At 46.2% G+C, this 27972-nt stretch overlaps 1 protein-coding gene across 1 annotated transcript in view; it reads left to right on the top strand.

Annotated features, from left to right (window-relative positions):
- CASQ2 (calsequestrin 2) overlaps positions 1–23580 on the top strand; it is a 63683-nt gene extending 40103 nt beyond the window's left edge. Inside the window, exons 7-11 of the mRNA XM_043575930.1 lie at positions 903–948; positions 8089–8143; positions 18269–18369; positions 20526–20600; positions 22176–23580. Coding sequence (XP_043431865.1) covers positions 903–948; positions 8089–8143; positions 18269–18369; positions 20526–20600; positions 22176–22391 — 493 coding nt within the window. The 3' untranslated portion in view covers positions 22392–23580. The remainder of the gene's footprint in view (positions 1–902; positions 949–8088; positions 8144–18268; positions 18370–20525; positions 20601–22175) is intronic.
- Positions 23581–27972: the final 4392 nt, after the last annotated feature.

Genomic DNA, 27972 nt, shown 5'->3' with positions numbered 1-27972 from the left:
CCACTTTTCCCATAAAGGGCCAGAGAATAAATATTTCAGGCTCTGCGGGCCAGATGGTTTCTGTTGTAATACTCAGCTCTACTGTTGTAGTGTGAAAGCAGCTGTAGACAGCATGTAAACGAATGGGTGTGGCTGTTTCCCAATAAAAGCTTATTTACAAATACAGGAGGCACTGGCTAGATTTGCCCGCCAGCTCTAGTTTGCTGACCCCTGCTCTTGAGGGAGGGACAATACTGAAACATGGAACATGGTGGTGGGTTCACCGCCTCACCACCCACCTTCTCCAACATGTGCCCACGTTGTTCATTGAACCTGGAGCATTATGATTGCATCACCTGGTCATCCTGGTCCCCACAGGGAGGTGGCGTTTGGAGGAGCAAATATCAACGTGCCCAGCGCTATTTGCCAACATTCAGAAAGACATAAAACCATGAACAAAATAGAGTTTTGCCTGTTCTTCCTAAACATCCCTAAAGAGCTTTTGGGTGATGACCCAATGACAAGACAATGCAGTTCTGGGCTGGAAAAACCAAGACTTTTGTTTTCTCTCCCAGGTGTCTTCATTCTGGGCCTGTTCTGGGTTCTCAGGAGTGTCCCCTGTCAATGGGGAAGGAAATGGCTTCTTGCCCAGGGAATGAGCCCAGCCTGAGCCCTCTGACCCACTGTTTGTAATCCTTGGATCACATGGGTCTGTGAAAAGGCTGGGAGCTTCAGGCTCAGCTCTGTGTGTGACCAAGCAGGGTAGAACAGCTCTGTCTCCTTAGGGGAGATTTCTAGAGCTCTTCACCCCCTTCATGCCCTTGCAGATGAACCAGCATCTCATTGTACATTTCACTGGGCTGAGGCTGCAGCGTCTGCCTTGGAAATCCCTCCTCAAAGAAGCTCACCTTTGTTTTTTTCAGACCCACCTTACGTCGCCTGCGCCCAGAAGATATGTTTGAAACATGGGTAAGAAAGTGGCAAACCCTTTCTGCCTTTTTAGACACGAGTATATTCCCCAAGAGGGGAGTCCCCAAACTTAAACCAAGTTTTATTGTGCTGGAATGGATGTCTGGAGGGTGGAGTATTTGAAACGTGGACAACATTTAAATTAAGTTAAATTAAAGCCCAGTTCTCCATGGACCCGGTTGAAGAGTCTTTGGTACCACTCACTAGGTAAGATTACTCCATCTCTGAGTTGGTTTCCCACAGTGACTACTGGCTTCTGTTGACTGGCAACCAGAGACCCAGGGTCATATAATGGAAGGAGCTCAGGCTGTGGGGGTCATAGAGACGCGGGTTCAAATCCAGAATCTGCTACCTGGTAGGTCTGCATCCTGCATCAAGTTATGTTATCCTTCTGAGCTTCAGTTAGTTTCTGCTTCTCAAATCAGGGTTTTTTGTTAGGGACGAGCAGTGCGAAGAACCCAGAGCGTGGTAGGTGTTTGGCCGGTCAACGGTAGCCCTTTTCATAAATGTCAACTCAAGGCGCTGGAAAGCGCTAAGTCAGATTATTCCCTGGGTCTGTGTCATAGATGATGCGTCAGGTGGGTCAAAAAGATAGATATTGAAAGACGGCCATGGAGGTGCACCTCCCCTCCTACCTCAGCTTTACACAAAATTCCCTAAACGATAACAACCAAAGTCTGTGGAGCATTTTTCAAAGCACGTATCCTCTTAAGCTGGATGTTTCAACAGTTCCAAAGAGTAATGTAGAACAGGTCATATTTAACGTCATATTACATGGGGCAACTGGTGGTCATGTGGATTAAGTTAACCACTCACGGATACAAAACTAATAAGCATTAGATCTTGGGACTTCAGTTTAGATCGTTTGGAGCCAAATCTCATGTTCTCTTTAGTAGAGTCCCCTAGAGGAAGCCATGTCCCCATAAGGCACCATTTTGTCAGGGGCTGTTGGGGGAGGAGAAAGGAATTAATATGGAGGCACTTATTTATTTATTTATTCTTTAATTCAGAGCCCAAAGTGACAGATGAACAGAACCATGGAGTAACTTAACACTTTGTGTTTTACTGCCTGGTAACTTATTTGTACATCTGAGGGCAGAGCAAACATTTCATGGGACACAGAAGAGCAAATAATCCCGTCTGGAGGAGCGGCCTATTTAAGAACAACCCAGTGCTTTGGCAACATATTTTCCTAACATTTAAACCTTTCAAAAATTTAACCTTAAAATTTTTTTTTAATGTTTATTTATTTTTGTGAGAGAGACAGAGCATGGGCAGGGGAGGGGCAGAGGAAGAGAGGGAGACACAGAATCCAAAACAGGCTCCAGGCTCTGAGCTGTCAGCACAGAGCCCGATGCGGGGCTCGAACCCATGGAAGGACCGTGAGATCATGACCTGAGCTGAAGTCGCACGCTCAACCGACTGAGCCCACCCAGGCGCCCCTCAAAAATGTAACCTTTAGGAGGTCTTGTGACAAGACTTAAAAATAACAAAAGCGTATAACAGTGCTTTAAAAATAATATTCCTTTAAAAACATTTTTACCTTTTACTTAAAATAATTTCAGACTTACAAAAAATAATGTAAAGAATTCCATGATCTGTTTACCAGATTCCCCGAATGTTAGCATTTTATCTCCTTTGCTTTATCACACACTTCTGGACAGATACAGATATAGACTTTTTTCCCGCTGAGTTATTTGAGAGTCAGTAGCAGATACAACTCCCCTTACCTCTAAATACTTCAGACGTTTTCTAAAAACAAGGAATTTCTCTCATAACCACAGTATACTTACCAAAATCAGGAAATTAGTAAAATTCTATTTCATCTATGGACCTTATTCAAATTGACCAGTGTCTCACTAGTGCCCTGTATAGCACAAAAAAAAAAAAAAAAAAAAAAAATATATATATATATATATATATATATATATACATATATTTTTTTTCTTGGCCCAGGATCTGATCTTGGATCTCACATTCATACTTTGTTGTTATGTTTCTCTAAGTTGTCTTTAATCCCAAATAGGCTCTTGATGTTTATCTTTCATGACACAAAGTACCATTTTATATTTTATTTTATTTTATTTTGTTTTATTTTATTTTATTTTATTTTATTTTATTTCGTTTTATTATTTATCTCCTCTCATCTCATCTCATCTCATCTTATCTTTGAGAAAAAGCAAGAGAGTGCACATGAGCAGGGGAGGGGCAGAGGGAGAGAGAGAAAATCTTAAGCAGCTCCATGCTCAGCACAGACCCCAGCTCAGGGCTTGATCACTTGACACTGGGATCATGACCTGAGTTGAAATCAAGAGTCGGATGCTCAACCAACTGAGCCACCCAGGCACCCCACAAAGTACCATTTTATTTTATTCATTTTATTTTTTAATTATGATTTTTTTTAAAGTGTTTATTTTTGAGAGAGAGACAGAGCATGAGCAGGGGAGGGGCAGAGAGAGAGGGAGATACAGAATCTGAAGAAGGCTCCACGCTCCAGGCTGTCAGCACAGAGCCTGACACGGGGCTCAAACTCACAACCATAAGATCATGACCTGAGCCGAACCTGGATGCTTAACTCACTGAGCCGCCCAGGGGCCCCCACAAAGTACCATTTTAAATTGAGAGTGATTCTCACTGTTCTATTGTGCTATGGCCTTTATTCTTAGTTCTTTTTATTTTCTTCATCCCTAAGAGATGCCCTGCCTTCAAGCCTTTTCTCACTGACACAGCATATCACACCCAAGACACCACGTGCTATGGCACAAGAGCCTGTGTCCTGCCCCTCCCCCTGACCACAAACACCCTGCCATCCCAAACCGCCCAGTAGAAATGCTCCTTCTCATTATGTCAGAGGCAGATGTTCAGAAAGACCCTTCCACTGTCTGGCTTCACTGGAAGTCATTCTCTGCTTCCTTTTCACTTAAGGAAAAAGGTACGTTACAGCCTTTTGCTATGATATAACAATGACGGCTGGTATTTTCTACATTATTACATATTCAGTTTTCTAATCAGGAAAGGGCTGTGTATTAAACCTGCTAGAGGAAAGGGCAGCTAGACTGGTTTCCTTCTTTCCTACACCCCATCATGGAAAATCCACATGACTTCCCCAGAGGCCATAACCAGACCTAACCAACCCCAAGTCTCCATCTAGGGCGGGAAGCCAGGACAGACCCTTCCAGCATCATATTTCCATCCTTAAAAAGGAGAAGTCAGAGGGATTTCTGGGGAGCCACCCTCCATGCACCTTCCCCGTCCACCTTTGCCCACCTAGAAGAGCTCTGCTCCAAAGAACAGCACCTCCATGGGACACTTGGCTGCAGCAAATGAAACTACAGATGCTGGAGAAAGTGACCAGTTAGTGAACTTGGAAGTCTTTAACTTCACCACCCACTTCCCTAGACATTGCAAAATATTTAAATAAGATAGAAAAACTAAGTCAAGCTAGAGCACCTAGCGGCTTTTCTCTTTCCCCAGCTGTGCGGGTTTTTAAAGCAGCAAGCCATAAAAAACACAGAATTGAATATTACTAAAGAAATTGGTGGCCAGCAATACTTGCTGTGTATAAATCGAATAGCTATTTGTTTGTTTAGAATATTTAAAGAATATCAAGGTGGGGCAAGGTGGTCCAAACTGAGTGCTGACGTGTCCTTCCTCTTTGACACTTTATCTTCCAACCGGCTCGCCATGCTGGCAAGTGGTCAGAGTCCCGGGAAAAAGCCCACAGGGATGGGAGTCAATAGTTCCTTGGAAAATAATCCTCTGTCTGTGGCAGTAACAAAGTAGTACTTCTAAAAGGGGTGGGGGTGGGGCAGAAACTTCCAGATAAGCCCCTGGAGCATCCCATTGCACCAGGGAGTCTTCTGTTTTAAGTGCATGTTTTTTCCTTTGCATCTCTCCACTCAACAAGAGTACTAAACCTTCAACAGAACCTGGAAGGAAACAGAGCAAAACAGGAACAGTTGTAATTAATTTATCTGGTTGGTGGGTAACTAGTTTCTTCTTGGAATCTAATATTTTGTAGATTTTTCAACAAGTGTTTAAGATTCTGATCACCATATTCTTTTTTTTTATTTTAAGTCAATGGGCATTAATAAGAACCTATTACATTGTGCTAAGCACAGGGGTTGTAAAAATGAACATTGCTGTCATGTCCTTAGGAGTTCAAGGTTGAGCAAATGAAACAGTCTCAAAATGTATAAACCAGTCCAGTGTGTTGATGCTATGACAGATGGACATACAAAGTGAAAGAGAATTCAGAGTAAAGTATTCACCAAAGTAATTCTAGATCTCCAGTTCTTTGGGGGATCTGGGGCTCAGTCACTTTACATAAAGGCCCCTTATCAGCCTCCTTTAACTTAAGAGTCACTAATCTGAGTTTGAAACACCTACACACCCTACAGGGGACAACAGATTCATGGAACCCATTCTACTGCTTTAGGTGATGTCAAGGAAGAAAACTTTCCTCTACCCTCTTATGTTTAGTATTGAAGGCCTGCAAATTAAACTGACAAAATACAGATTAGCATGAGCAAAAAACAGATTTAATAACTGATTATGCATGGAAGTTTACAAGGAAATGTGACTCAAGAAGGGGCTTAGCATCTTAATTGGAAATGGAAGAGGCAGGGGGCAGTTCTGGGAGAATAGGTGACCTGTTAGAAGGTTGAGGTAAAAGAGAACTTATGGAAAAACAAATGACTCTTTTGGAAAGAGAAATGGGCCCTTGGGGAATAGATGGGAGACTTGATAGTTTTGTGATAATATCTATCTGAGAAATTAGAGCTACTTTCGGGGAGCGGGTTGATGACAATTGAATTCTTGTGGGCGGCTCTGTTTTTAGGTAGGTAAAGGATTTCAGGAATTCATATGCCTTCGGCTCAAAGTAATTTTTATGCCACAGTGGCTTATTCTGGACCTCCTTCAGTGAGAAAGTACAAGCATGTGGGGCCACACAGAACTGACTGGAATCCCAGCCATGTCCATGCTAGTTCTGTGGCTTTAGGTAAGTCACTTCAATTCTTTAAGCACTAAACAGGAATAAGACTTTCATTTGCGATTTCAAAATAATGTACTTACAAAGTACTGATACAAAAAATGGCAAGTGGCAGATACTATTGTGGCCGTTTTAACTATTGTTATTTCAAGGCATAATCCCTTCCCTGCGAGAGCTTGCCATCTGGTTGGGAAGGGAATATTGGTGCTATTAAAAAGATAGTTTCCAAGGCAATATGATCCAAAGACCAAATGGGTGATCTGGAGCGAAGGCTGTGGGGTTCGGAGAAAGCCCCTGGGTGGTCTCAGTTGTATGGGTGGCCATCTTGGTCCTTCCTCACTCATGCATGTTGGGTTCTCACTGAGCAACCCTGATTTCTAGGCTTGCCCGTGGATTCTCGCTCTGTGAGTTTATTACTGAAAATATCTGGCACCCAGCATGCACCCGCTTCTTTGCAAGTGTTAAGCACAGGGCTGTGTGCTGAATCTTTGAGCCCCATCAGTCCGCCATCCAGGCACCGTCTTAGGCCTGGGGAGTGACAGGCATATTATGAGCAGACTCTTAGCAAACAAATATAGATTCTTAATTCCAAAACCAATTTCCAAATGCATTCCAGAAGCACACACAGAAATGAAGCCTGCTCCACAGAGTTAATACTGCTCACTTCCAGCTGATGGCAGGAGACAAGAGACACAGGATCGCCTAATGAGAACTGATCAGGATATTCTCTTTGGCGATAATAGCAAATGTAAAACAGTCAAACCTCAGACTCCCCTTCTGGTTGCTGTCGGATTTGTGTAATAAACTTGCACACAGACGCGCGCACACACGTATATATCCGTGCAATTCAATTCCCCAGGGCATCTGACCAAGCCCAGGCCCACTCTCTTGTTTTTAACAATAATATTTTCCATTTAATCTCTCTTAGAATTTTTGGAGGTTTTGTCCATTCCAAACTCAAAGGGAAAAAAATTAGCATTTAGATAGGATTGCACCAGCATTAAAATCAATTGAAATGAAAACAGAGGATCATGGGAGGGTTGAGATGCCTGGAGTTTTTTCTATAGGATGATTCTAGTGTGACAGCCAGGGTGCCCAGTGACTCCCTTTCATTAGTATTCACTCAGATTTGTCCCCAGTGCCTCCTTCTTATACATCTTCCTCTCCGTGTTTTTTGGGGAATCACGGTTCTCATCACAGAGGGTCCTCCAAAGCTCCTGCTATGGATGGGATGGGGTGGATTAATGCGAAGGAGACACAGGTGTATGTATGGTCCTTTCTGTCCAGGATGTAGAAACATGGAGTGCCACTTGCCCACAGATGTCAAATAACTGCTGGATTCTTGGCCTGGCCCCGGGCCTCCACAGCCACACCCACTTGTCAGTGTCACACCCTCAGCTTTCACTAGCTCCCACATCCACTCTTCCCACAGCCCCCGACACTCATAGAAATCCGTTACAGGCCTTTACTGCTTCGGCAAGCTTTGGGACTCAAGCAGAAAGGACCCCAAGGAAAGAAACCTGGAAAGTCAACGTCAGCAAGGTGCCCCTTACTGACTACAAAGGTTCTTCAACAGGAGGTGTGTTAGCGGAGAAACCCTATGCTTGTAGATTCTTGTGTGAACAGAACAGACCCACGTCCTAATTTGCCTCAGAGTCCTGTCTGCTGTCAGTTTGCGGCCGGTTGCAGGGTCCATCAGCAGCATTCAGAAGTTCCCCTAATCACTGGTTCTGGCGGTGAATTCTCGAAACACAGGCCGACAACGGCGTTTACTGAGCTAGGTGCAGAGTGCTTGCTGCCCTCAGAGTGCCTGACGGGCCAGACTCACGTTTTTCCTCCTTGTGCCTTTTACTGCAGCTCTCCTGGACCCAGCAGCCCATGGGAGTGAGGCCCTGTCAGTGCTGATGTGTGTAGTGGTGTTTTCCTGTCTCGCAAACCCATTTATCAAACAGCACGTGTTCCTCCCAGTTGCTCGTCAATATTTCCTTCCTTACTGTGCGCCCCTCTGTTCCCCTGGCCCCCGTGTCCACTGCCCCTCCGCCACCTTCCCGCTGCCCATTTCCGTTCCAGCCTCCCTGTCTGTCTCTGACTTGCTCCTTAGTATCTCTCCCCCTGGGAGCGTAACCTTTGATTCTTTTCTCCTCCAGGAAGATGATTTGAATGGGATCCACATTGTGGCCTTTGCAGAGAGGAGTGACCCAGGTAGGAAACCCCCAATCTTCCCCTTTGCACCTTGAGCAAGATCTGCCTTCTCACCTTTGCAGGCCCTCATTCCTTTCTCTTCCCTCACTTCCTGTCTGCAAGGCCACTGCAAGATATTGGGCACCCCCTGGTGGTCGCTTGTTACGTAGGACTTCATTTTCAGTTGTGCTGGTGGCTAAGGGATGTGGATGAATCATAACTTCATTCTGTTCTGCTTAACTGGCCAAACTAGGAAGGAGCACTGAGTACTGGGGAGGATATGAAAACATCCTAGCTTTACAGGGTGTGTGTGTGTGTGTGTGTGTGTGTGCGTGTGAGTGTGTGAGAGAGAGAGAGAACTTCTGTTCACATTAAGTTTATTTACCAGTGTTGTGATCTAGCCTATATAAATAACAATCCTATGTTAGAATTACAACAAATGTACCCTTTGGTTTGTAAAATCCTGTATGTGCTTGGGAAACTTCATAGAAAATATTCCCTCAAATAATGAGAACTGGACAAAACTAGCAGTTAATTTCTCAAGTGCAAAATAACCCTATAAATGGATGAGTAACTTGGTTTTATTTGGGAACCTGGATGACTATTTCCTGGCTTCACTCTTTTTTTTAAATTAATTTATTTATTTTGAGTGGGGGTCGGGGGCAGAGAGAGGGAGAGATAGAATCCCAAGCAGTCTCAGTGCTGTCTGCACAGAACCCAACCGTGAGATCATGACCTGAGCTGCGATCAAGAGTCAGACGCTTAACCGACTGAGCACCCAGATGCCCCTTGGCTTCACTCTTTTTCACATCCGTGAAGAGTGAAGTGCAGGAAAAATCAATATTGCTGGTGGTAAAATGCTAGGTCTCTTTGGCAATACCCTGTGAGATAAATCGTCCCCAAAGGGAAAGTGTGAGTGGACATTCTGAAGTGTGTTTGGGGAGACCTGGCAAATCCAGATTGCAACCAGGGAAGGCAGAGAATTTCATTTAGGATGGCTAAACAGCCAGGCCTTGGGCCATAAGGTGCCCGGGCAGGGATTCCAAACCTGCCAGCACAGAGAAGCACAAGCACCAAAGCCACCTGGGGCTGGTTATAACAGGACCTTCAGAAACCTGTAATTTCACAGAACTCCGAGGTGAGTTAGTTAACACAGCATTGGGTTTGGGAACTGCCGCTCCAGGCAATGTAGGACTGTGGCCTTTGCCTGGGGCCTCTTGTATACTCATAGAGACAACCAGGAAGCTCCGAGAAGCTGAGCAAACTTCCCACGAGGGCACAAGGAATTAGTGGTAGGTCATGAGGGAGCCAGAGATGGTCTTGGCCATCAGTGCTTACCTGGTCCTTGTGCAGTGCCTTGACGAATAGTAGATACTCAATAAACAGCTGTCGGGAGGTGATCAGATCAGCACGTGACTGACCAAGACTGAGCCCCAAGACTCCACTGCCATGCTGTTAATACATTATCAACCTGCGCAGTTCTTACAGATTGAGACTTAAATGTTGTTATCATACAATTTTTAATCAAACTTGAGAGATAATCCCTACATGACAATATTCACTTTAAAAAATTGTTTTTATTGCTTATTTATTTTTGAGAGAGAGAGTGGGAGCAGGGAGGGGCAGAGAGAGAGAGACACACACAGAATCCGAAGCAGGCTCCAGGCTCTAAGCTGTCAGCACAGAGCCCGACATGGGGCTCGAACTCACGGGCCATGAGATCATGACCTGAGCTGAAGTCGGGTGCTTTAACCGACTGAGCCACCCGGGCGCCCCAACAGTATTCACCTTTTTCAAGTGTGTGATTCGGTGTAGCTTTAATATATTCACAAAGCTGTGTTCTATCTAGTTCCAGAATGTTTTCAGGCCCTCAGAAGGAAAGCCCACGCCCATCAGCAGTGGCTCCCGTTTCTCCTCCCCCAGCCCCGGGCAGCCAATACTCCACTTTCTATCTCCATGGATTTGATTATTCTGGACATGTCATAGAAGTGGAATTATGTAATCTGTGGCCTTTTACGCCCGGCACCTTTCGCTTGGCCTAATGTGTTCGAGGCTCTCCATTATGCAGCATGCATGCATCAGTAATTCACTCCGTGTTAGGGCCAAACACTGTTGCATTGTATCAAGACCAAATGTATGCTCCAAATTATCTGAGGGTTTCCTCCTCCCTTTTTTTTTATTAAAAGTTCTGAACGTCCACTCTGTCTCAGTTTTCCCATCACTGACTTGCAGAGTTGAAAAAACTCTCCCAGGATATCTAGTCTTTGACTGAAAAAGAAAAGCCCGAATGGTTCCAGCTTCTCTCCACAGTTTCTGGCTACCCCTCTGCCCCTGGAGGAGAAAATAGCAAAGGAAGCCAATTGCCCAGGGTTTACAAGGTATAATCAAACAGAGTCGGATTCCTGGTGTTGTGTGAACAGAGATGGAATTGCCATCAGCAGCAGTGTGCTGGCCAGACTCAGGGTGGGGGTGGGGGGGCTTCCTCCCTCCCCACCCCCACCCTGCCCCACCTGCTCCCTTCCAGGATGGTGGGGGAAGCCTGTCTGGCTCTTCGGAACAATGGAACAAAGAGGCCTCCAAGAAGTTGTAGGAACCTGTTTGACAGAGATTGCTGCTGTAATGAATCAAGCTCCTGAAACTACTTTCACCTCCTCCCTGCACAAATATCCCTGGGCCCGAAGCTGTGTCTTTCCCCAAAGGAGCCCAAGCTTGGGCTTGTTACTGAGAAGCGGGAAGAAATGCACTGAAAGAGGGGGCGTGTGGTCTCATAGCAGATTTTTTCATCAAGGGAGGGCCTGGCCCACTCAGGCCTAGGAAAGGGAAAGGCTTTTCTGCGAAAGTCCAGACTGTGTGGCTAGTCAGTCATTATCCGAAGGTCACTGATGTGTAACCCGGGGCTGAGGGGCCTGGCTGCAGGACTAGGAATTTCATTCCTGCCCAGACAGTGGCTGCTCATATACCTTTGCTCTTGCTAACAAGCTGTACATGGCCGATTGCCCCAACCAAATCCTTACCCGCTGGCCAAAGAACGATCATACATCCAGGAAGTGCATACGATTCTCCTTAAAGAGCTAACAGTCTTGAGGAAACGCGCTGTACGGAGATGACCTCATCCGGTCCCCAAAGCCACGCTTCAATATATGTGCGATTATTGTCAACCCAGCTCAGATGAGAAAAGCGGGTTTTAGAAGTTAAATGACCCAACTCACTTGCTGTATCTAAGCCAAGATTCAAATTCCAGCAGGCTTTCTTGACCTCCGAATCCGTCCTGATTATGATGAAATAAATGGTCATGATCACTTGTCTGCTTATGAGACAGAACCCCACGCGGGCGTCCCATTTTACAACTGAGGAAGCTGAGGCCAGGGTGGCCTGCTGGGGGAAGCAGAGCAGGAATGAGCTGTCTGGCTTCCTTCACAGGAAGGCCTTGCTGCAGACTTGGGGGCCCCTCCCAGTTACCACCTCAGTGGCCTCCAGTGATCACTCAGCCCGCCCTCCTTCCTCTCTGCTGCCCTTCACAACCCCCTCCACCTCCACCATGTGAAAGACACAGAGAAGTTCCATAGTGTGTGCTCGAGATCACATGGCCAGAGGCAGAGCAGACACAGGAGCTTCGATTTCTTGCCGGCGCAGCTGAGCACCCTACCTGCCGGGCCACCTGGCCCTAGACGGCCTCTGAGCATGCGCAATGCAGCTGGAGCGTGGAAATGGGGAGGGGGCAGGGAGGGGTGGGCAGGGAGGGCAGGAGAAAGGGGGAAGTGAGAAGAGAGTGCCAAGTAAAGGAGGGAGGTCAGCCGTCCTCCCCGCTGTCCACTGATGTTCCCAGATTTGGAATACGACCGTCTATCCTAGTGATCTGGGTCCCTCAAGGGCTCTTCTCCGACCGGTCCTGACAATGCCAGCTGTGAGCTTGGTTCCCAGACTTCAGAGCCTGCTCTCTGGGCCCTGGAAGGACACGTCTGGCGCTCTGTTCTCGCCCCAGATCCCAGGCCCTGTGTGCGGCTCCGTCTTCCTCCTCCAGAGCCTCTCCTGCTCCTGCGCTCAAGATGCCCCCGGAGCCACAGTTTGACAGGTTTGAAAACGAACGCCTCTCCTCTGCCGCCCCTAGATGTGTCTGCATCAGGCTGACATCTTCTTTATAACACCTGCTGAAAGGTTCGCAGACTGGCGTTTCTACATGAGCGAATGCTGGATGGATATCCTCCAAGGGCCCAGGGAATATTCGCACTAACAAGCTGGAAACGCAAGGACGGGCTGCCGTGTGCAGGCGCGGATTGGCCCCAGAATGAACGTCTCCAAGCCCTGTTCCAACCGGATTGCAACCACCTGAGGTTCTTACGAAATGCTTTTGAGACCAGTTGTCTGCAGTGGGCATGCTGACTGCTTATTTGAGCTTCTAAATGCAAGTCTGATTTATCGAACTTAGCATTTGGGGTTCTTGCTAAGTGCTAACTGTGCATGTATCACAACCCTATGTACTAGGTATGGTCCTTATCATCTTCCCTGATGTACAGATGAGGAAACGAAGGTATGGAGAACTTAAATAACGTCACCAGGTCACATAGCTAAGAAGTGGTCGAACTGGGGCTCAAATCCAGGTCCCCAGCCCCTGGGCTTGGCTCTGAGATACACAGGTCTCTGCCAGACAGAGCCCTGGCTCCTGTCACGGCTGGGACTGTCCCCCAGGGCTTGGTCCAGCCTCATTCCCACCAGATCCTCCCTGCCTGGGAGGAGGAGAGCATAATCACCAGTTTCCCCTCCCACAGAGCTGTGATTCCCAAAGGCCTCTCGCCTGCCGTGGGAAACCTGGCTCCACACTGGCCCTCAGCGCTGGGTCATGGGACGTCAGGTTCCAAGCCTGTGTGGCAGGGAGGGAGTCACAGTTCTCACAGTGCCAGGTCCCTCTTCTTTATTTAGGTCGATCTCTGAGACTCCAGTCACACTCAGGGACACCGCTGAGTTAGCCAACCAAACACACTGGGGCTGGGAGGAAGAGGGGGCGCGGCCCTGTCCACCTGCTCCAGAGGACGCTGCCCCCATGCTGTTTCCTGGAGCCCCGTGCTTCCCTACTATTGAAGCTTTCACACTCAGCTTGCAAATCTCAGGCACAACTTTGAGAGAAGATGGCAACAGCTTTGGCAGGAGTGCCGAACTCTCAGAGGGAAAACGACAGCGGAAATGGCTCTAGACGTGCAGCCCGAAAACCTGAGTTACAGTCCTGGCTCTGCCCCTTGCTCTCAGGTGACGCCGGGCAAGCCACATACTCTCCTTGTGTCTCAATTCCATCCTCTTTAAAATGGAGATACTAAGATCTTCCTAACCCCATCAGGACCAGATGTGAAGATTAAATGCAGAGACTAGTCCTGTAGTTGTTTTGGTGTCTAAATAACTACTGGCCCCCCAAAAGCACAGAATAATATTTCCTCCTTTTTTTTTTAAATCTAGCTTTTAAAAAAATCGTGGACTATTCCTTCTGAAAGATACATGGGGGTGCCCGGGCGGCTCAGTCGGTTAAGCATCCACTTCTTGATTTTGGCTCAGGTCATAATGTCACGGTTGTGAGATTGAGCCCCTCGTAGGCTCTGCCTGAGAGATTCTCTCTCCTTCTCCCTCTGCCCCTCACCCATGCACACACACGCCCACTCTGCACACACATTCTCTCTGTCCCCCCCCGCCCCAACCAAAAAAACAATTAAAGATATACAGCCACACTCTTACAAGGTCTCTAAGCTTAGTGCATCACTGATGAAGTAAACATTTATTCATTTCAAATCCACCTATTTATTCATGTGATTCCAATTGTGGGCTCATCTTCTGCTTTACATTGAATAACAAAAGTGAAATATGGCTTCCTACACCTGCCTTCCTGGTCAGAAAGGGAGGGTCCATCATGGCTGTTTCCCTTTCCCAAGACACCTGCTTGGACACCTGTTTTACAAAGAAACAGAAGCTGTCCCTAAGAGGAAATTGAACTTGTAACTTAGAATTTTAGCAACTAAATGCCTGGGAAACCAATCTAGCTACCTTAACCCAGCTTTCCCAGATGCATGAGAATCCATTCCAGCAGGTCTACATTCAAGGCTGAGATAAAGGGGAGAGAATGTATCTATCAGGCTGTGAACCTTGAATCAGGAATATCCAAGTTAGCTTAATGACTTTAGAACAAAGAAGACAAATCTTGCTCTAACCCACATATTGAGGCAAGATTCTCACAGCTACACCTACTGGCACAGCCACCCTGAAGCCTTCAGTCATAGAGTCATTAACAGGGGCCGGAAGGAACCACCCCATCACATACTGTCTCCCTGTGTAACTTCCTATGAGTCTGTCTTCTCTATTGCATGGGGCCAAGACTGTATCTTACCCACCACTTGTGCCCAGATCATTGTATTTATTACCGATGCATTGAATGGAGAGATGAATGGTCAAATTCCTTGTATTCAAGCAGAAGAATCCAGATGATTTAGGAATAACGACTAAAGCTTACTATGTGCCACGCACCATCTCAGTGCTTTAGAGGTATGAACTCATGTAACCTACAACCACCTTATGAAACAGGTACTATGATTATCATCATCGCATCTTTACAGATGAGGAACCAAGACTTGCTGTAAGTCACACTCAAAATGGCAGAACCTGGATTTGGACCAAGGTTGTTTGCCCCAAGGGTCCGTGTGTTTAAGCATCATGCCAGCTCCTTCCGTCTGTTCTATTCTTGAAAATGTCCAGGGAGGAGAAGGATTATGACCATTATGGAATTCGTCATCCTGAAAGTCAAAAAGCTGCCTTTGGATCTGGATGAGGTTTCTCTTGCTTTAATGTCAACCTCATTTATCCATTTATTACTGTGAATGTTTTCTGAGATTTCCTTACTCCTCTATAGATGCAAAAATCTTTTATATTCCTAAAAATAAGCATTAAGCCAAATTTTTCACTTCTCTTGTTTATGTAAAAACTCCAGTCCATTTGATTTTTCTTGCAGAACCCAATTTTTATTCCTTCGGTTTTTTTATTTTTATCTCCAAGCCTGCTCTAGCATGTAGAATAGAAAAGGTTCCTGTACATAGCATTTCTTTGTATTTATTCCAACATTCTGTAGGGTTTTCCATCAGAAAACTATAGTGCTATCTTGTGTGTTTAGTCGTATTTTTTTAAGTTTTTTTTAAATTTATTTTTGACAGAGAGAGGCAGAGCATGAGTGGGGGGGTGCAGAGAGAGAGAGAGAGAGAGAGAGGGAGGGAGATACAGAATCCAAAGCGGGCCCCAGGCTCTGAGCTGTCAGCACGGAGCCCGACACAGGGCTTGAACTCACGGACCGTGAGATCATGACCTGAGCCGAAGTCGGACGCTCAACCGACTGAGCCACCCAGGCGCCCCTGTTTAGTCGTAGTTCTGGTGACAACCTTGCCCCTTTGCAATGCAGTGTCCAACTGGCTTCTTGCCTCCCTTTATGTGAGTTCATCTTTTGTATCTCGAGTTTAGTTTCTACTTGAATCAGGGTCTGTGTCATTGAATTTCATCCTCTTTGTGAATTTCTGATTTGTCAAGTTCACTTCTTTTAAAAAAAAAGTTTATTTATTTTGAGAGAGAGCAAGAGAGCATGAGTGAGTGTGGGGGAGGGGCAGAAAGAGGGAGACAGAGAATCCCAAGTAGACTCCGTGTTATCAGCAGAGAGCCCAAGGCAGGGCTTGATCCCACAAACCGTGAGATCACAACCTGAGCCGAAGTCAAGAGTCAGACACTTAACCTACTAAACCACCCAGGTGCTCCTCAAATTCACTTTTAAATTTGATTCTTACCTTCCAGAGTACTTCCTTCTGGCTGCTGAAACTAGTCATGGGAAGTGTTTTTGGAGAATTCCCCCTTGTGGTCTGTGTAATGATATATAACCCACAGATTCCCTGTTCTGTGGCACAGTTCTGTCCCCAGAGAAGGGAGATCCGTGGTGTCCAGATATCAGGAAATAGAACTGTGCCACAGAACAGGGAATCTGTGGGTTATGTATCATAATACTCAGTGCTCGACCTTCTCAGCCTCTCCTACAGGCACCAGGAGTAATATCCCCAGACCCAACCCCATCCAATCCCCACAATGACAATGAACTCTAAAGCCTACGGCCCTATTCCTCACAAGGGTCTGTCCTAGAAGGTAACTCGTGATCTCCAGGTTTCCCTCGCTAACCGAACATTTGCTTTACATCACATTGCTTTTACAAAAGTCCTGTGTTAATACCTGCTTTTGCTAATGAAGAGAAATCCAAAGAGGATTTTGGATTTTATCAAATGTTATTGCTTCTTGGCTTTACAGCATTTTGGTTCATAGGAACGTTCTACTTTTGGATATCAAGGGAGACCTGGAATTCAGAAACTAGGTGGAAAAATCACCCAGGCAGAGCATATCTCTGCTGGAAGAGTCTGCGGCCTCTTGGCTACTAGCCATAACTCTGCTATCCAGATAGCAAGGCCTGAGGGGGCCCAGTCTGAATCTAACAGTTAGCAGTGTGAGCTAGTGACAGTGTGAGTGACTCCACCCACTCAGAGCTGAATTGCTAAGGATGGCATGCATTTTGCCTGGAATGTATTGGAGATGAGGAAGGGCAGAGAAAAATCTTTACCAAGCAAAGGCTAGAGCTCCTGGAGAGGGTAGAGGCTTGTTAAAGTGCCTGGGACCTCAGCACAAGAAGAAACATTTACAATGAAAGGGCAGTTACCAGACTGAATTAGGAGGCAGGTGGCCAGTTACTGATAGAGAGGGTGTACATTTCAGGCCACACATCAGCTAGGCCAGACATGGAACTTTATTGTCTAGAACCAAACCTGAATTGTACCCAGTGGGAACTGGGTCTGATCATCGATGCCCCCCACCCCAACCCTCACCCCACCATCCCTAGAGGTCTGGGGTCTTGCCGCTTCCCGGGGGCACAGACAGGTGCACTATTCACCTGGTCGGTGTCGGCTATGGTCTCCAGCCCTTGTTCCCAGCAGGTCACCTCTGGTCCTGTCCATCCCAACTGTGGCATCGTCCATGTTCCTCAGAACCACAGAGAACTCGGTGGGGCCTCGGGACAGACCTTTCTGCCCCAGTGCTCCTGCACTGAGGGGTCCTCCAGGAGATTCGGGGGCCTTTCCATTTTCCTGAGTTTCATTCTGAAACAAAGCCTGAGGCCCCTATGCTCTGATTTTCCCTGGAAGTGTGGAGTTTCTGTGTGTGGACACACATGTACACACCAGCTTACATCTGTGCACACACACGTACAAACACGTATGCGCAAACACATACGCACAGGCACAGAGCTCATTCTCAGATACTTCCCAGAGTCTCCACTCTTTGTTTCTAGTTTGGAGTCGGGTGGGGATGTAGTGGGGTTAGGGTGTGCTTTTTCTTACTAAACATTCTTCCAAAACTTTTTGTTTCTGGTATAAATTTTATGCTCCCAGTCCTTAAAGGTTTAGGCTTAATTTTTTATTTTTATTACAAAAAAAACCAAAAACCAAAAACCAAAAAACTGTGTTCTTGAGGCTCACGAGGCTTGTCTCTGCTTTTCTTATGAATCATCCCTCCCCTGGGGGCAATGAATGCTGCTGCCTGGTTGGGGGAAGGCAGACATACAAGGAAATGGTGAGGGAGGAAGAGAAACCCTATTTGCTATCTCAAAGCTATGAAACCAGCTGTAAATCAGAAGCATAGTTTGAAAGTTTTAGAAATTCCAGGTTGTAGAAAATTAAGCATCCAGGCTACATGTTCTTGGTATGTAGAACTCAGGGATGGCAAATTACTGGTTTCCAAAGAGGGCACAGGGCACCGAGGACCAGGCAGGGGTTCCTCTGATCTGGGATTGTATTTGCTGACTCCAGCCTGGTCAGTTTTCACGTGCAGATTAGCCAATGGAGCCCAGCTTTGAGTTAAGAAGCAGCCACTTCCCTGTGAACTTTTAATTTTTTTATTTAAAATTTTTATCATTTCCTTTGAGGAAGCTGCTTTGCGGCTGGAGTTCTCATCTGACTCATTTTATAGAATAATCCTATAATTAAGGGTATGCACCAAATAGGCCTAAGAAACCCTCGTGGAAAAACCACACTCCCTGCTCTTGGTGTTGGAAGCCATGTCTGTGCTGGGGTTACTCAGCCTTCTCGAATCCTGCTTCAGATGGTTACGAGTTCCTGGAAATCCTGAAACAGGTTGCCAGGGACAACACGGACAACCCTGACCTGAGCATCGTGTGGATTGACCCGGATGACTTTCCTCTGGTGAGTGGCTCAGACCCCGGCACCTTTGGCGGTCACCTTCACAGTCTCATGCTTGTGTTTAGTGTGAGCCCCGGGAGCACGAAGCAGGGTGTGAATCAGGAGACGCACTTGCAGAAACACGATGACCACCCCCATCCGGTGTGGGAGACCTTGGCCACTGGGGCAACACTGACTTTCGCACTGACACGATTAGACCCAGCACTCACCTCCCTGGAGACCAGGGGTTCCTCTGGCCCACCCACGCGAGTGAGCGGGGTGAATTTCTTCTGCTAGCACGTCCATTGCTGTCCCCATCCCACCACCTCCCTTGCTATCGCCTCCTTCATGTTCTGGGGGAGGGGGAAGTGTCATTCCAAGGGAACCAGAGTTACTAAGAAATTAAAATCAGACCTGAACATTTTGCATGGAGTTAAGAACTTCATGGAGAGAAGGAGCAAGTTCTTGGAGAGCAAAGACCATCTGCCACATGCATTGTGTTCTCCCAGGTCCTAGCATTGTTGTATCTAGCACATGTTGAATGTATAAGAAAATTAAAGTCCCAAACTCTTGCTGGTGTCAGTGATCAACGGCCATAAAACCTTGATTATGCCTATTTTTATTTTTTTTTTTAATTTGTTTGAGACAGAAAGAGAGAGGGAGAAGGAGAGGGGCCAGAGGGAAAGAGAGAGAGAATCCCAAGCAGGCTCCACACTCAGCGTGGAGCCCAATGGGGGTGCTCGATCTCACGACCCTGGGATCATTTTTTCAATGATGACCCTGAGCCAATTTTTTCAAATTTTATTTGAGAGAGAGAGGGTTATGCTTACTTTTAAAGAGAATAATAAACAGAATTCGTACAGCACACGAGCCCAGTGGTCGTGATCATGGATGTAGCTAATTTACTCTACTGTATGCTTGGAACCATAGTAAATTCTTCACACGGACCATCTCATCTAATCCTCCCGACAACACTATGAAGTAGGGACTATCATAATCCCTGTCTGACAGATGAAAAGAAAAACAGCTGGCAAGGTTGAAGCTACTATGCGGTAGACGTGATATCCTGACCCAGGACTATGTGATGCCAAAGTTTTGTCTGCTAGTCAGTGGGCTTTAGGATGAGCCAGCTGCTGGTGACCAGTACACGTTTAGTTATCATTAGATTATAAACGATAACTTGTCTTCTTCCCGAAATTACCATTTGTTGCATAGGACACGACGGATCATATCATGATTAAATAGTCAAAATGGAGGGGATTTCATGAGTTTGAGGGTCCTGAAACCCAACCCTACATACAGAGTAAGTGAATCGAAGGCAGAGACTCTCCTGACACCTGAGGTCACTGTCATCATTCTGGGTAATCGTAACAGAGTCATGGCCTCCTAAGATCCTAGATATTATGACATTTTTTAGTTAGCCTCTGCCAGACTGTATTTCTAGCTTACCCAGACTGTTTTGTTATGCAGGCTTGCAGGTGGCCAGCAGCTCTCCCGACTTGCCCAATGTGTTTGTTTATCTTGGTTTTTACAAAGGAGAAATCTTTAGACTGTCCCGACATCCAGGTTCCTGACTATCCCTCGTTCCCATCAAGCCATATATTTGCCTTGGAGACTTTCTGTCACTGAACATTTGCACTGTCTTAGCCCCACGGCCCCTTACTCCTTCAGTCCCCCCCAGTCTAGTCCATGTGGATCCCAAGCCTGGCAACGTACGCCTCCCCTGCCACCAACCCTTTTAATTGGATGGCACTTCACTACCTTCCCAGCCACCTCGTGGATCAGAGTAGTGCAAGGTAAGGGATTTTTAAACGGGCCACTGAAAGAGAAGTGGGGGAAAATGGCTCTCTCGCCACACATAAACTATAAAAGAGCCACAAGTAATTTGGGAATCAACGTCAGACCATCTCTGTAATATTCTTCCTTACAGCTGTGGAAGATTTTATATTACATGTTTTCATAGTTTGTGTTATAACATCTTGTTTTCATACTTCTTTAAAGTGCTTGAGGGCTGAGGCCAAGTCTTCAGTTTTCAAAGTGCCCACAGATGTTTTGGAGACCTTTAATCAATGGCGACCTATGATGATGGGATGGCAGGTGGGTCCAGCCACAAAATGTGGCTTTAACAGGGAATGCCCTCTGTCTGCTGTCTAATCTCATTTTTTTTGTTGTTGCTTCAGCTTGTTGCCTATTGGGAAAAGACTTTCAAGATTGATCTATTCAAGCCACAGATTGGGGTGGTGAATGTGACAGATGTGAGTATACCCCATGAAAGCTTGCTCAGGCACCCTCAGACTGTCCTGTCCTGACTGGGCCACCACGTATACGAGTCTAGCCTGTCCTGAAATGAAAAACTTGCCGGTGTGGCCCAAGCCTAGTGTCTGAGCCAGTCTTAATCTATGGTTTCATGATTCGCTTCCATGGGCACTTCCTTGGAAATGTATGGCCAGGTTTCCTTGCTTACAGGGCCAGCTGTCCTGTTTTACTATTTGGAGCTTTCCACCCGAGTAACCTCTCCTGTGAATTTTCTCCCCAAGCACAACAACAAACTGATTTAATGCAAAAGAACCCACACATGAAGCTTCCGTTGCACAGTGGCTGATCAGCAAGGGGGCTACAGGAGAAGGGGAGGATGATCACATAGGAAGAGGGGGCCTCTTCTCACCATGCAGGCGCCATTGAACTGAGGGCAGGGAGGCAAGCTGGTGTGGCGGACTGGCAGAGCATGAGGAATTTTAGATCTCAGCCCAGATGTCTGACACAACTCCACCATAAAAAAAAAACACACACACACACACACAAAAAACAGAAGGGGGCACAGATACAACAGATAATGGGCAAACAATGGACAGAAAGAGATGGTCACAGAGAAGTCATTAGAGCCCTAATTAATGGCGGTGGAAATGCTTGTGAATGGGGCCCAGGTAGCAATGTCCTTTTACCCTGTTGCTGGGCGTCTGGTCACCTGGGGAATTCTGCACTTATTTATTTTCGAAACTGCCTTTTAAATTAATAATAATAAACAAGTTTGAAAATTTGCTCAAGTTAAAACATTTTTAAGTAAAACAGCAGACGATAAGGTGAAAAGCAAAAGTATTTCCCACTGCCCTGACCTTCTTCTTTTTCCCATTCCCCGAGGGAACCACTGGTAAGTGGTTTCATGGCCATCCTACCAGAAATGTTATATACATGTTTGTTCTTATTAAATAGGTGTCTTGTAGATATGCTCATGTAATCAGAGGGGAAAAAAAACCAGTGCAAACATAATTACAATTCATAATAATACTTGATTTCAATACCCCTGGAAACCGCCCCAATCCTGGCCTGCCTCCCCATCCCAAGCACTTTCCACAGTAACAACCTAATGCTTGGGATAAGGAGAGCAGGCAGGTTAGGGTGGGGAGTGTTGGGGATCTGGAGGAACTACTCCAGGGTGGAGAAGCAAGGAAGAAATTCGGGGTGTGTGGGTGGGGGGAGGTGGCATCTTAAGGAGGGGCCGGGTTGAAGCAGCTGCCAGTCTCAGCATGCTGGGCTCCGCCCATTCCCCTGCCAACCCTCCACAGCCCTGCCTCCACACTCTTCCTCCTTCCCCAGAACCGTTCTGCACAAACTACACACACACACACACACACACACACACACACCTCCTTTTATCTTGCACAAGTGCGATACTACCCAGAGTGTTCTGCATTGAGGCTTTCGCATTTAACAGTGTGCACACGTCCCTGACAACTGAGCCAGGCTGCTTGGACCCCTCTGGTCTGACTCGTCCTTCCTGCACTCACTCACTCACTCACTTGGTCCCTCGGTCCCTCGGTCCCTCGCTGCAGGCCGACAGCGTCTGGATGGAGATCCCAGATGATGACGACCTGCCCACAGCTGAGGAGCTGGAAGACTGGATCGAGGATGTGCTTTCCGGGAAGATAAACACTGAAGACGACGACAATGAAGATGAGGATGACAGGGATGATGACGAGGATGACGATGACGATGATGACGACAATTCTGATGAGGATAATGATGACAGCGATGATGATGATGAGTAGCCCCCACCCCGGATGACTGATAAAAGCAAAATCACAGCTACACGACCATGCAGACAGCACGGCGGGGGACAGCACACAGCCCTGGCCTCCGCCCGCCAGCTCCTTCTCCCTTGCCCATCCCTTTCCCCAACCCCTTCTCATCAGGAGCTGTACCATTCAGCAAATGCCTCTAAACCCAGTAATCCCACTCAGCAGGAACAAGTGGGGGAATTATTGCCATGTGGACTGTCTTGATTGTCTTGGAAAAACTCTTGTTCTTTGCCAGACCGTCAGCGGTCGTAGCAGTGCCGGAATCCAGTGGTCTGGTCGAACAATCCCCTGACACTGCTACTCAAGTTTACTTGTTGTCTTTGATGTGACCGTAACAGAATGGACAGCTGGCAAACTCCGAGCATAGAGTGACCTTACAGTCTGAGCCCAGGGAGACCCGCAATTAATCCATTTGGCTCCCGTGCCTAGAACATCAGTGGGGATCCCTCCTCAAGGCAAGAGGTTCTCTCTTAGGGAGGGCTCAGCCTTAGAAACGAGTTTATAAATCAGTTAAACTGATTCTTTCAAATGTAGGTGAGACCATTATGAACTCAGATCCAAGTGTTGGGATAGCTACCGGGAGGCCTTGAACCCCATGTGTACAGATATCACCATCATTTCTAGTACGTTAGGATCTGGGATCGGAGGTAGATTTGCTTTCTGAACTTCCCTTTAGCGACGACAAATCTTGCACTATGCACAAGGGGGTGGGGAAAGTGGGAGGATTACAGGTTTTTAATTTTTTCTTCTGGGTTCATGCCCCTGATTGAGTCAGCTGGCTTCCTAGTCTGAACTGGGATCTAGATACCCTTCTCTGTTGCTGCTAGTGAGCCTTCCCTTGGGGAGTGAAAGTTGGTTTACCTAGAAGTCAACCAATGCTCCATTTGTCAGCCCTCCCACACTTGCACAGGACAATAGCTAGAGTTCATAATGGCGCCCTCAGGCACTGAGAGAATCCCAAAGTGCCTTCAAAACTATCTAGAAGTTACATTGTGCTTGATAGTTTTAGCAGTAAGTGTGCATTATAACGTTCTAATTTATTTTCTCAATCTTTTAACACGTGTAAGACACGGTGCAAATGCTTTGGAAATAGGGTAATCCTTGTATGGAATAGTAGCCAACTAACACTGCCATTAAACTTATACTTTGAAAATATTGAGACTATCTTGGAAATCCTCGCTTGGTTTTCCTGATCCTGCTCATTCTCTCTTGGTTCCTGTCCTACCTCTCTGTTCCCTCTGTTTTCCTTTCTGGCCCCTCTTTCCCTGCCTGCCCTTTAAATGATAGTGTTTCACAGTATCTCTTGACTCTAACTTTCTTCCAAGGTACTATCATCCGTGCCCATCAGCTACCACCTATGGGCTAATGACGTCCAAGTCTGGGTCTCTAACCTTGACCACTCTCTTAGTTTTAGACCCCATTCATCTTGGTTTGGATGTTGCACAAGCAATGCAAACAACATGGCAAAACCCCAACTCATTACCTTCTCCCCTAAACTTCTCCTCCTCTTCATGGAGTCCCATATTGGAAGAGTGGTATCACTGTGTATCCAATTGTCAAGGTGATCTGAAGGGGCTGCCTTCCCCTCTGCAACCATGGAATTTTGTGCATACCCCAAACCATGGAAATTGTCCTTAATTGTAACACATAGGAGCGCTTGGGTGGCTCGGTCGGTTGAGCATCCGACTCTTGGTTTCGGCTCAGGTTCATGGTTCGAGCCCCATGCTGGGCTCTGTGCTGACAGTGCAAAGCCTGCTTGGGATTCTGTCTCTCTCCCTCTCTCTCTTTCTCTGCCCTTCCTGTGCTCTCTCTCTCTCCCTCTCTCTCACAGAATAAATAAATGAACTTAAAAAATCATTTAAATTGTAACACATATTTATGTGCCTGTCTTTTCACTAAATTGTAGGCTTCTTGGAAGCAAGGAATTTATTTATCTTTGTATCCTCAGCAACTAGCACTTTATCCAGCACAAAGTACACGCTCGTTTCTTGAACTGGTGGGTGAATGATTGATTCACCAGAATACGTATCATTCCCCAGCGCTGTTGGATAACAATGCTTACAAGGCCTCCCCTTTACAAAGCAAGGCAGACACTTCCCAAGCTGGACTATGTTGTGACCCAGCCAGACCCAACCACACCTCTAATAAGCTCTTGGGGAGGTAAATTTTCAAAGCAATCTTTGAAGCTAATCTTTCAAGTAGTCAAGGAATGTGGTCTGTCATGAAAGTGGTCTGTTCTCCAGCCCAGGAAAAATTCCCTGTTCCTGGAGGCTGAGTAACATGCATTAAGTCTAAATCATGTCGTGGTACTCCCATGTTAGAAGCACTGAGTGTTAAGTTAGTACCGTTTGTATGTAGCAGTGCTGTTTAGTTATTGGTCTAAAACCTCTTGAGCTGGTATTTATTGAATGTTTGGTATGTGCCTGGAGCACGATGCTATGCGCTTTACATGTATTATGTCATTTAATCCTCACAAAGTTCTTATTCTCCCCATTTTACAGATGAGGAAGCGAAGGCTCAGAGGGCCCAAGGAATTTTCCCAGGGCCACACACTTTAAAGGAGTATAAATATAACTTCATTTTTATACTGAAATCAAGGATTTAAACTAAATCAAATTTCTTAAATTAAGCAAAGGATCCCAGTTCTTTTCCTTGGATAGTGTCCTGAGATGGACGCAAGTGAATTTTCCACAATTCTTTTCGCTGCTTAGGCCAAGATATTCCTTCCCTGGAGGCCGTACTCAACTTATCCCATATTTGAAATGGAGGTTAATTAGAACTGCAAGTTCTGGCCATCCTGTCGGGGAAAAAATTCATTGTGCTATCCAGAATGCACAATCATTTTCAGTGTATTTTTTTTAAGTAACATCTCATAGCTAGAAATGAGCTGATCTTTTCCACAATAAGGCTGTGTACTGTCCAGGCCCTAGTGTGTATAATGCAGGAAGCCCATACTAGTAATGTCATTTGTCATAGATCATTACCAAGTAGCTTTTGATCAACAATCCTGATACATGCAGACATACTCACCCCTCGTAAGTGCTGGTGGGTCCTGGGGCTCTGCCTTCCAACTTCCCACTCCCACCGGGATTCTCCACCCTGCTCAGCGAGCAGCAGAATATTGTCCTCCAAGCTTATTTAGAAAACACACATGCCCGTCTCGAGCCCAGACACCCTGATGTGTCATCTACAGAGCTGGAGACTGACCATCTACATTTTAGAGTCACTGGGGACTGACACAAGCCAAGGCTAGGAACCACGGCTCATCCACTCCCCCAGGTGATCTCACTCAGCCTGTGGTTACCAGCATCATGTGTCTCTAGCCAGGCTCTCCTGTTTTCAAACCCTTCACCCCAACCATCTCTCCTGGACAGCTTCATCTGGAGGTCCCCTAGGCACCTAAGATCAACGCAGTTTGGGGGCTTTAAAGATCTCCCCCAAATTAGGTCAAGAAGTCAGCAGTGCAATGTTAGTAATTAATAATAATAATTAATAATCACCATTATTACAGAAGAGTGGCAATTTGGAGACTAGATATGAGAAGAATGGGCTTCCCAAGCTTCCTGCCTCCAACTGCGGGCTCCCCAAGGGAATCAGATTTGTAGAGAGGACCAAGGCCATTGCCTTTCAGTGGGCGAGGATGGAGGAGAAGAGAAAAAAACCAGACCCTCCACACTAACTTCACCCCCAAGAACTTCACCCCAAGAAATCTGGACAAAGGTCTGTTACCCACTAACCAGGTAACTCGCTCTATCTCAGGACAGGAGTAAGGTTTAGGCAAAAGGCCAGCAGCACGTAGGAAATGATCCTTCTTCATAGAAGCAGAGGAGTGGGGAAGAGGTATCCCCCTCTGGCAGTGTTCAAGCCAGAAATCTTACAGCCATTCCGTTGTGTCCTGCTTCTGCATCAACTAGGGAGCAAGTCCTGGGCTCTCCTCTGCGCCCACCCCTGCTGTGTAACTGAGGCTGTACAATCTCCTACTTGGGTTACAGCAGGGTTCCAACTGCTCTCCCATCTCCAACCCAGCCTGAGTGCTGTGATCAACTGATCTTTCTAAAATGAAAAACCGATCATGTCACACACATGCTTAAAATTCAGTTGCTCTCTATTCCCAGTAGGTGTTTAAAAAAAATTTTTTTTTTCTGACTAGAAGAAGCCAAAGAGTGAGCTATGAATGGAAAGGTCGTTGACTGAGCTGGGATGTGTCGTGGGAGGTTGGGGAGGAGAAACGGGATGGGTTTTGTAAAACCCAAAGTCCTTGAAGTGTCTTGCCTCCGTATGAAGAAAGCAAAGTGTGAGTAGCACTGACTGATGCTGGCGAGATCTGGGATCCTGGATTAGGAAAGCATCAGACGAGATGGGGTGATTTCTGCTGCCTACATGGAGTGTCTGTCTTGGAATTATGGCACCCACATGCCCCATTTGGGATTATAGCGCCCGGTGGTTGTTTTATCAGAAGTTGTTTTATCAGCACCACTGGCAACAGGCTACGGGGTCAGGTGTACCTTTGTAATTGGTAAAGGCCAGTTTCCTTTGCAGGACACTCAAGGTCTATGTGTGTTGCCTTTTATCCACCTTATCAGCCTCATCTCCCATGATGCTTCCCGACCACCTGCCTCCTCTATTCTTAGAAGCTAAAGTCTGTGGAAACTTCCTGGCTGCTTAACAGTTCCAAGCCTTGGCTCATGCTATTCCGTCTACTGGAATGCCTGTCCTTTCCCATCTGTGCCTGCCTGGCGAACTCCCAACTATCTTACCTTAAGTATAAAGTAGGGTGCATCCTATGACTCTTCTGTGACTCTTGGAGCTAACTGGCCACCTCATCTGCTGAGCCCTCACTGCACCCTGTGTAAAGTTCTCTTACAGAAACTACAATTTATTATGCTTTTATGTGTACGTCTATTCGTTTGAAAGCAACCTTGGGGAAAAGACTTTGTCTAATTCTGTTCTATCCTCAGTGCCTAAGTTCTGATAGGTACTTAATAAACTTGTTTGACTAAGTACTCTCTAAGCCCTACGCAAAGCTAATTTAACAGTGATTAGCACCGCTAAGAATGTGCTAGTGATTATCAAAAGCTATTAGTACCATTAAGAATATGCTGGTGATTATCCAAAGTCATGCAGGGACTTTTTGGCAATGCTGTCATCTGTTCAGTGTTGCTTCGGAGAGCCAACTGCTAAAAAGAATAGAGTAGAATAGAATAGAATAGAATAAAATAGAATAAAATAAAATAAAATAAAATAAAATAAAATAAAATAAAATAAAATATAAAATAAAATAAAATAAAATAAAATAAAATAAAATAAAATAATAAAATACGAACACAGGAACTCTTTGGCTCAGTGAGGAAGCTTCCGATGTGTGAAGTTCTTTTTTTTTTTTTTTTTTTTAACATTTATTTATTTTTGAGACAGAGAGAGACAGAGCATGAACGGGGGAGGGTCAGAGAGAGAGGGAGACACAGAAATGGAAACAAGCACCAGGCTCCGAGCCATCAGCCCAGAGCCCGACGCGGGGCTCGAACTCACGGACAGCGAGATCGTGACCTGG

The sequence above is a fragment of the Prionailurus bengalensis genome, chromosome C1, assembly GCF_016509475.1.
Source record: "Prionailurus bengalensis isolate Pbe53 chromosome C1, Fcat_Pben_1.1_paternal_pri, whole genome shotgun sequence".
NCBI lineage: Eukaryota > Metazoa > Chordata > Mammalia > Carnivora > Felidae > Prionailurus > Prionailurus bengalensis.
This window is presented reverse-complemented; position numbering and strand designations above follow the sequence as displayed.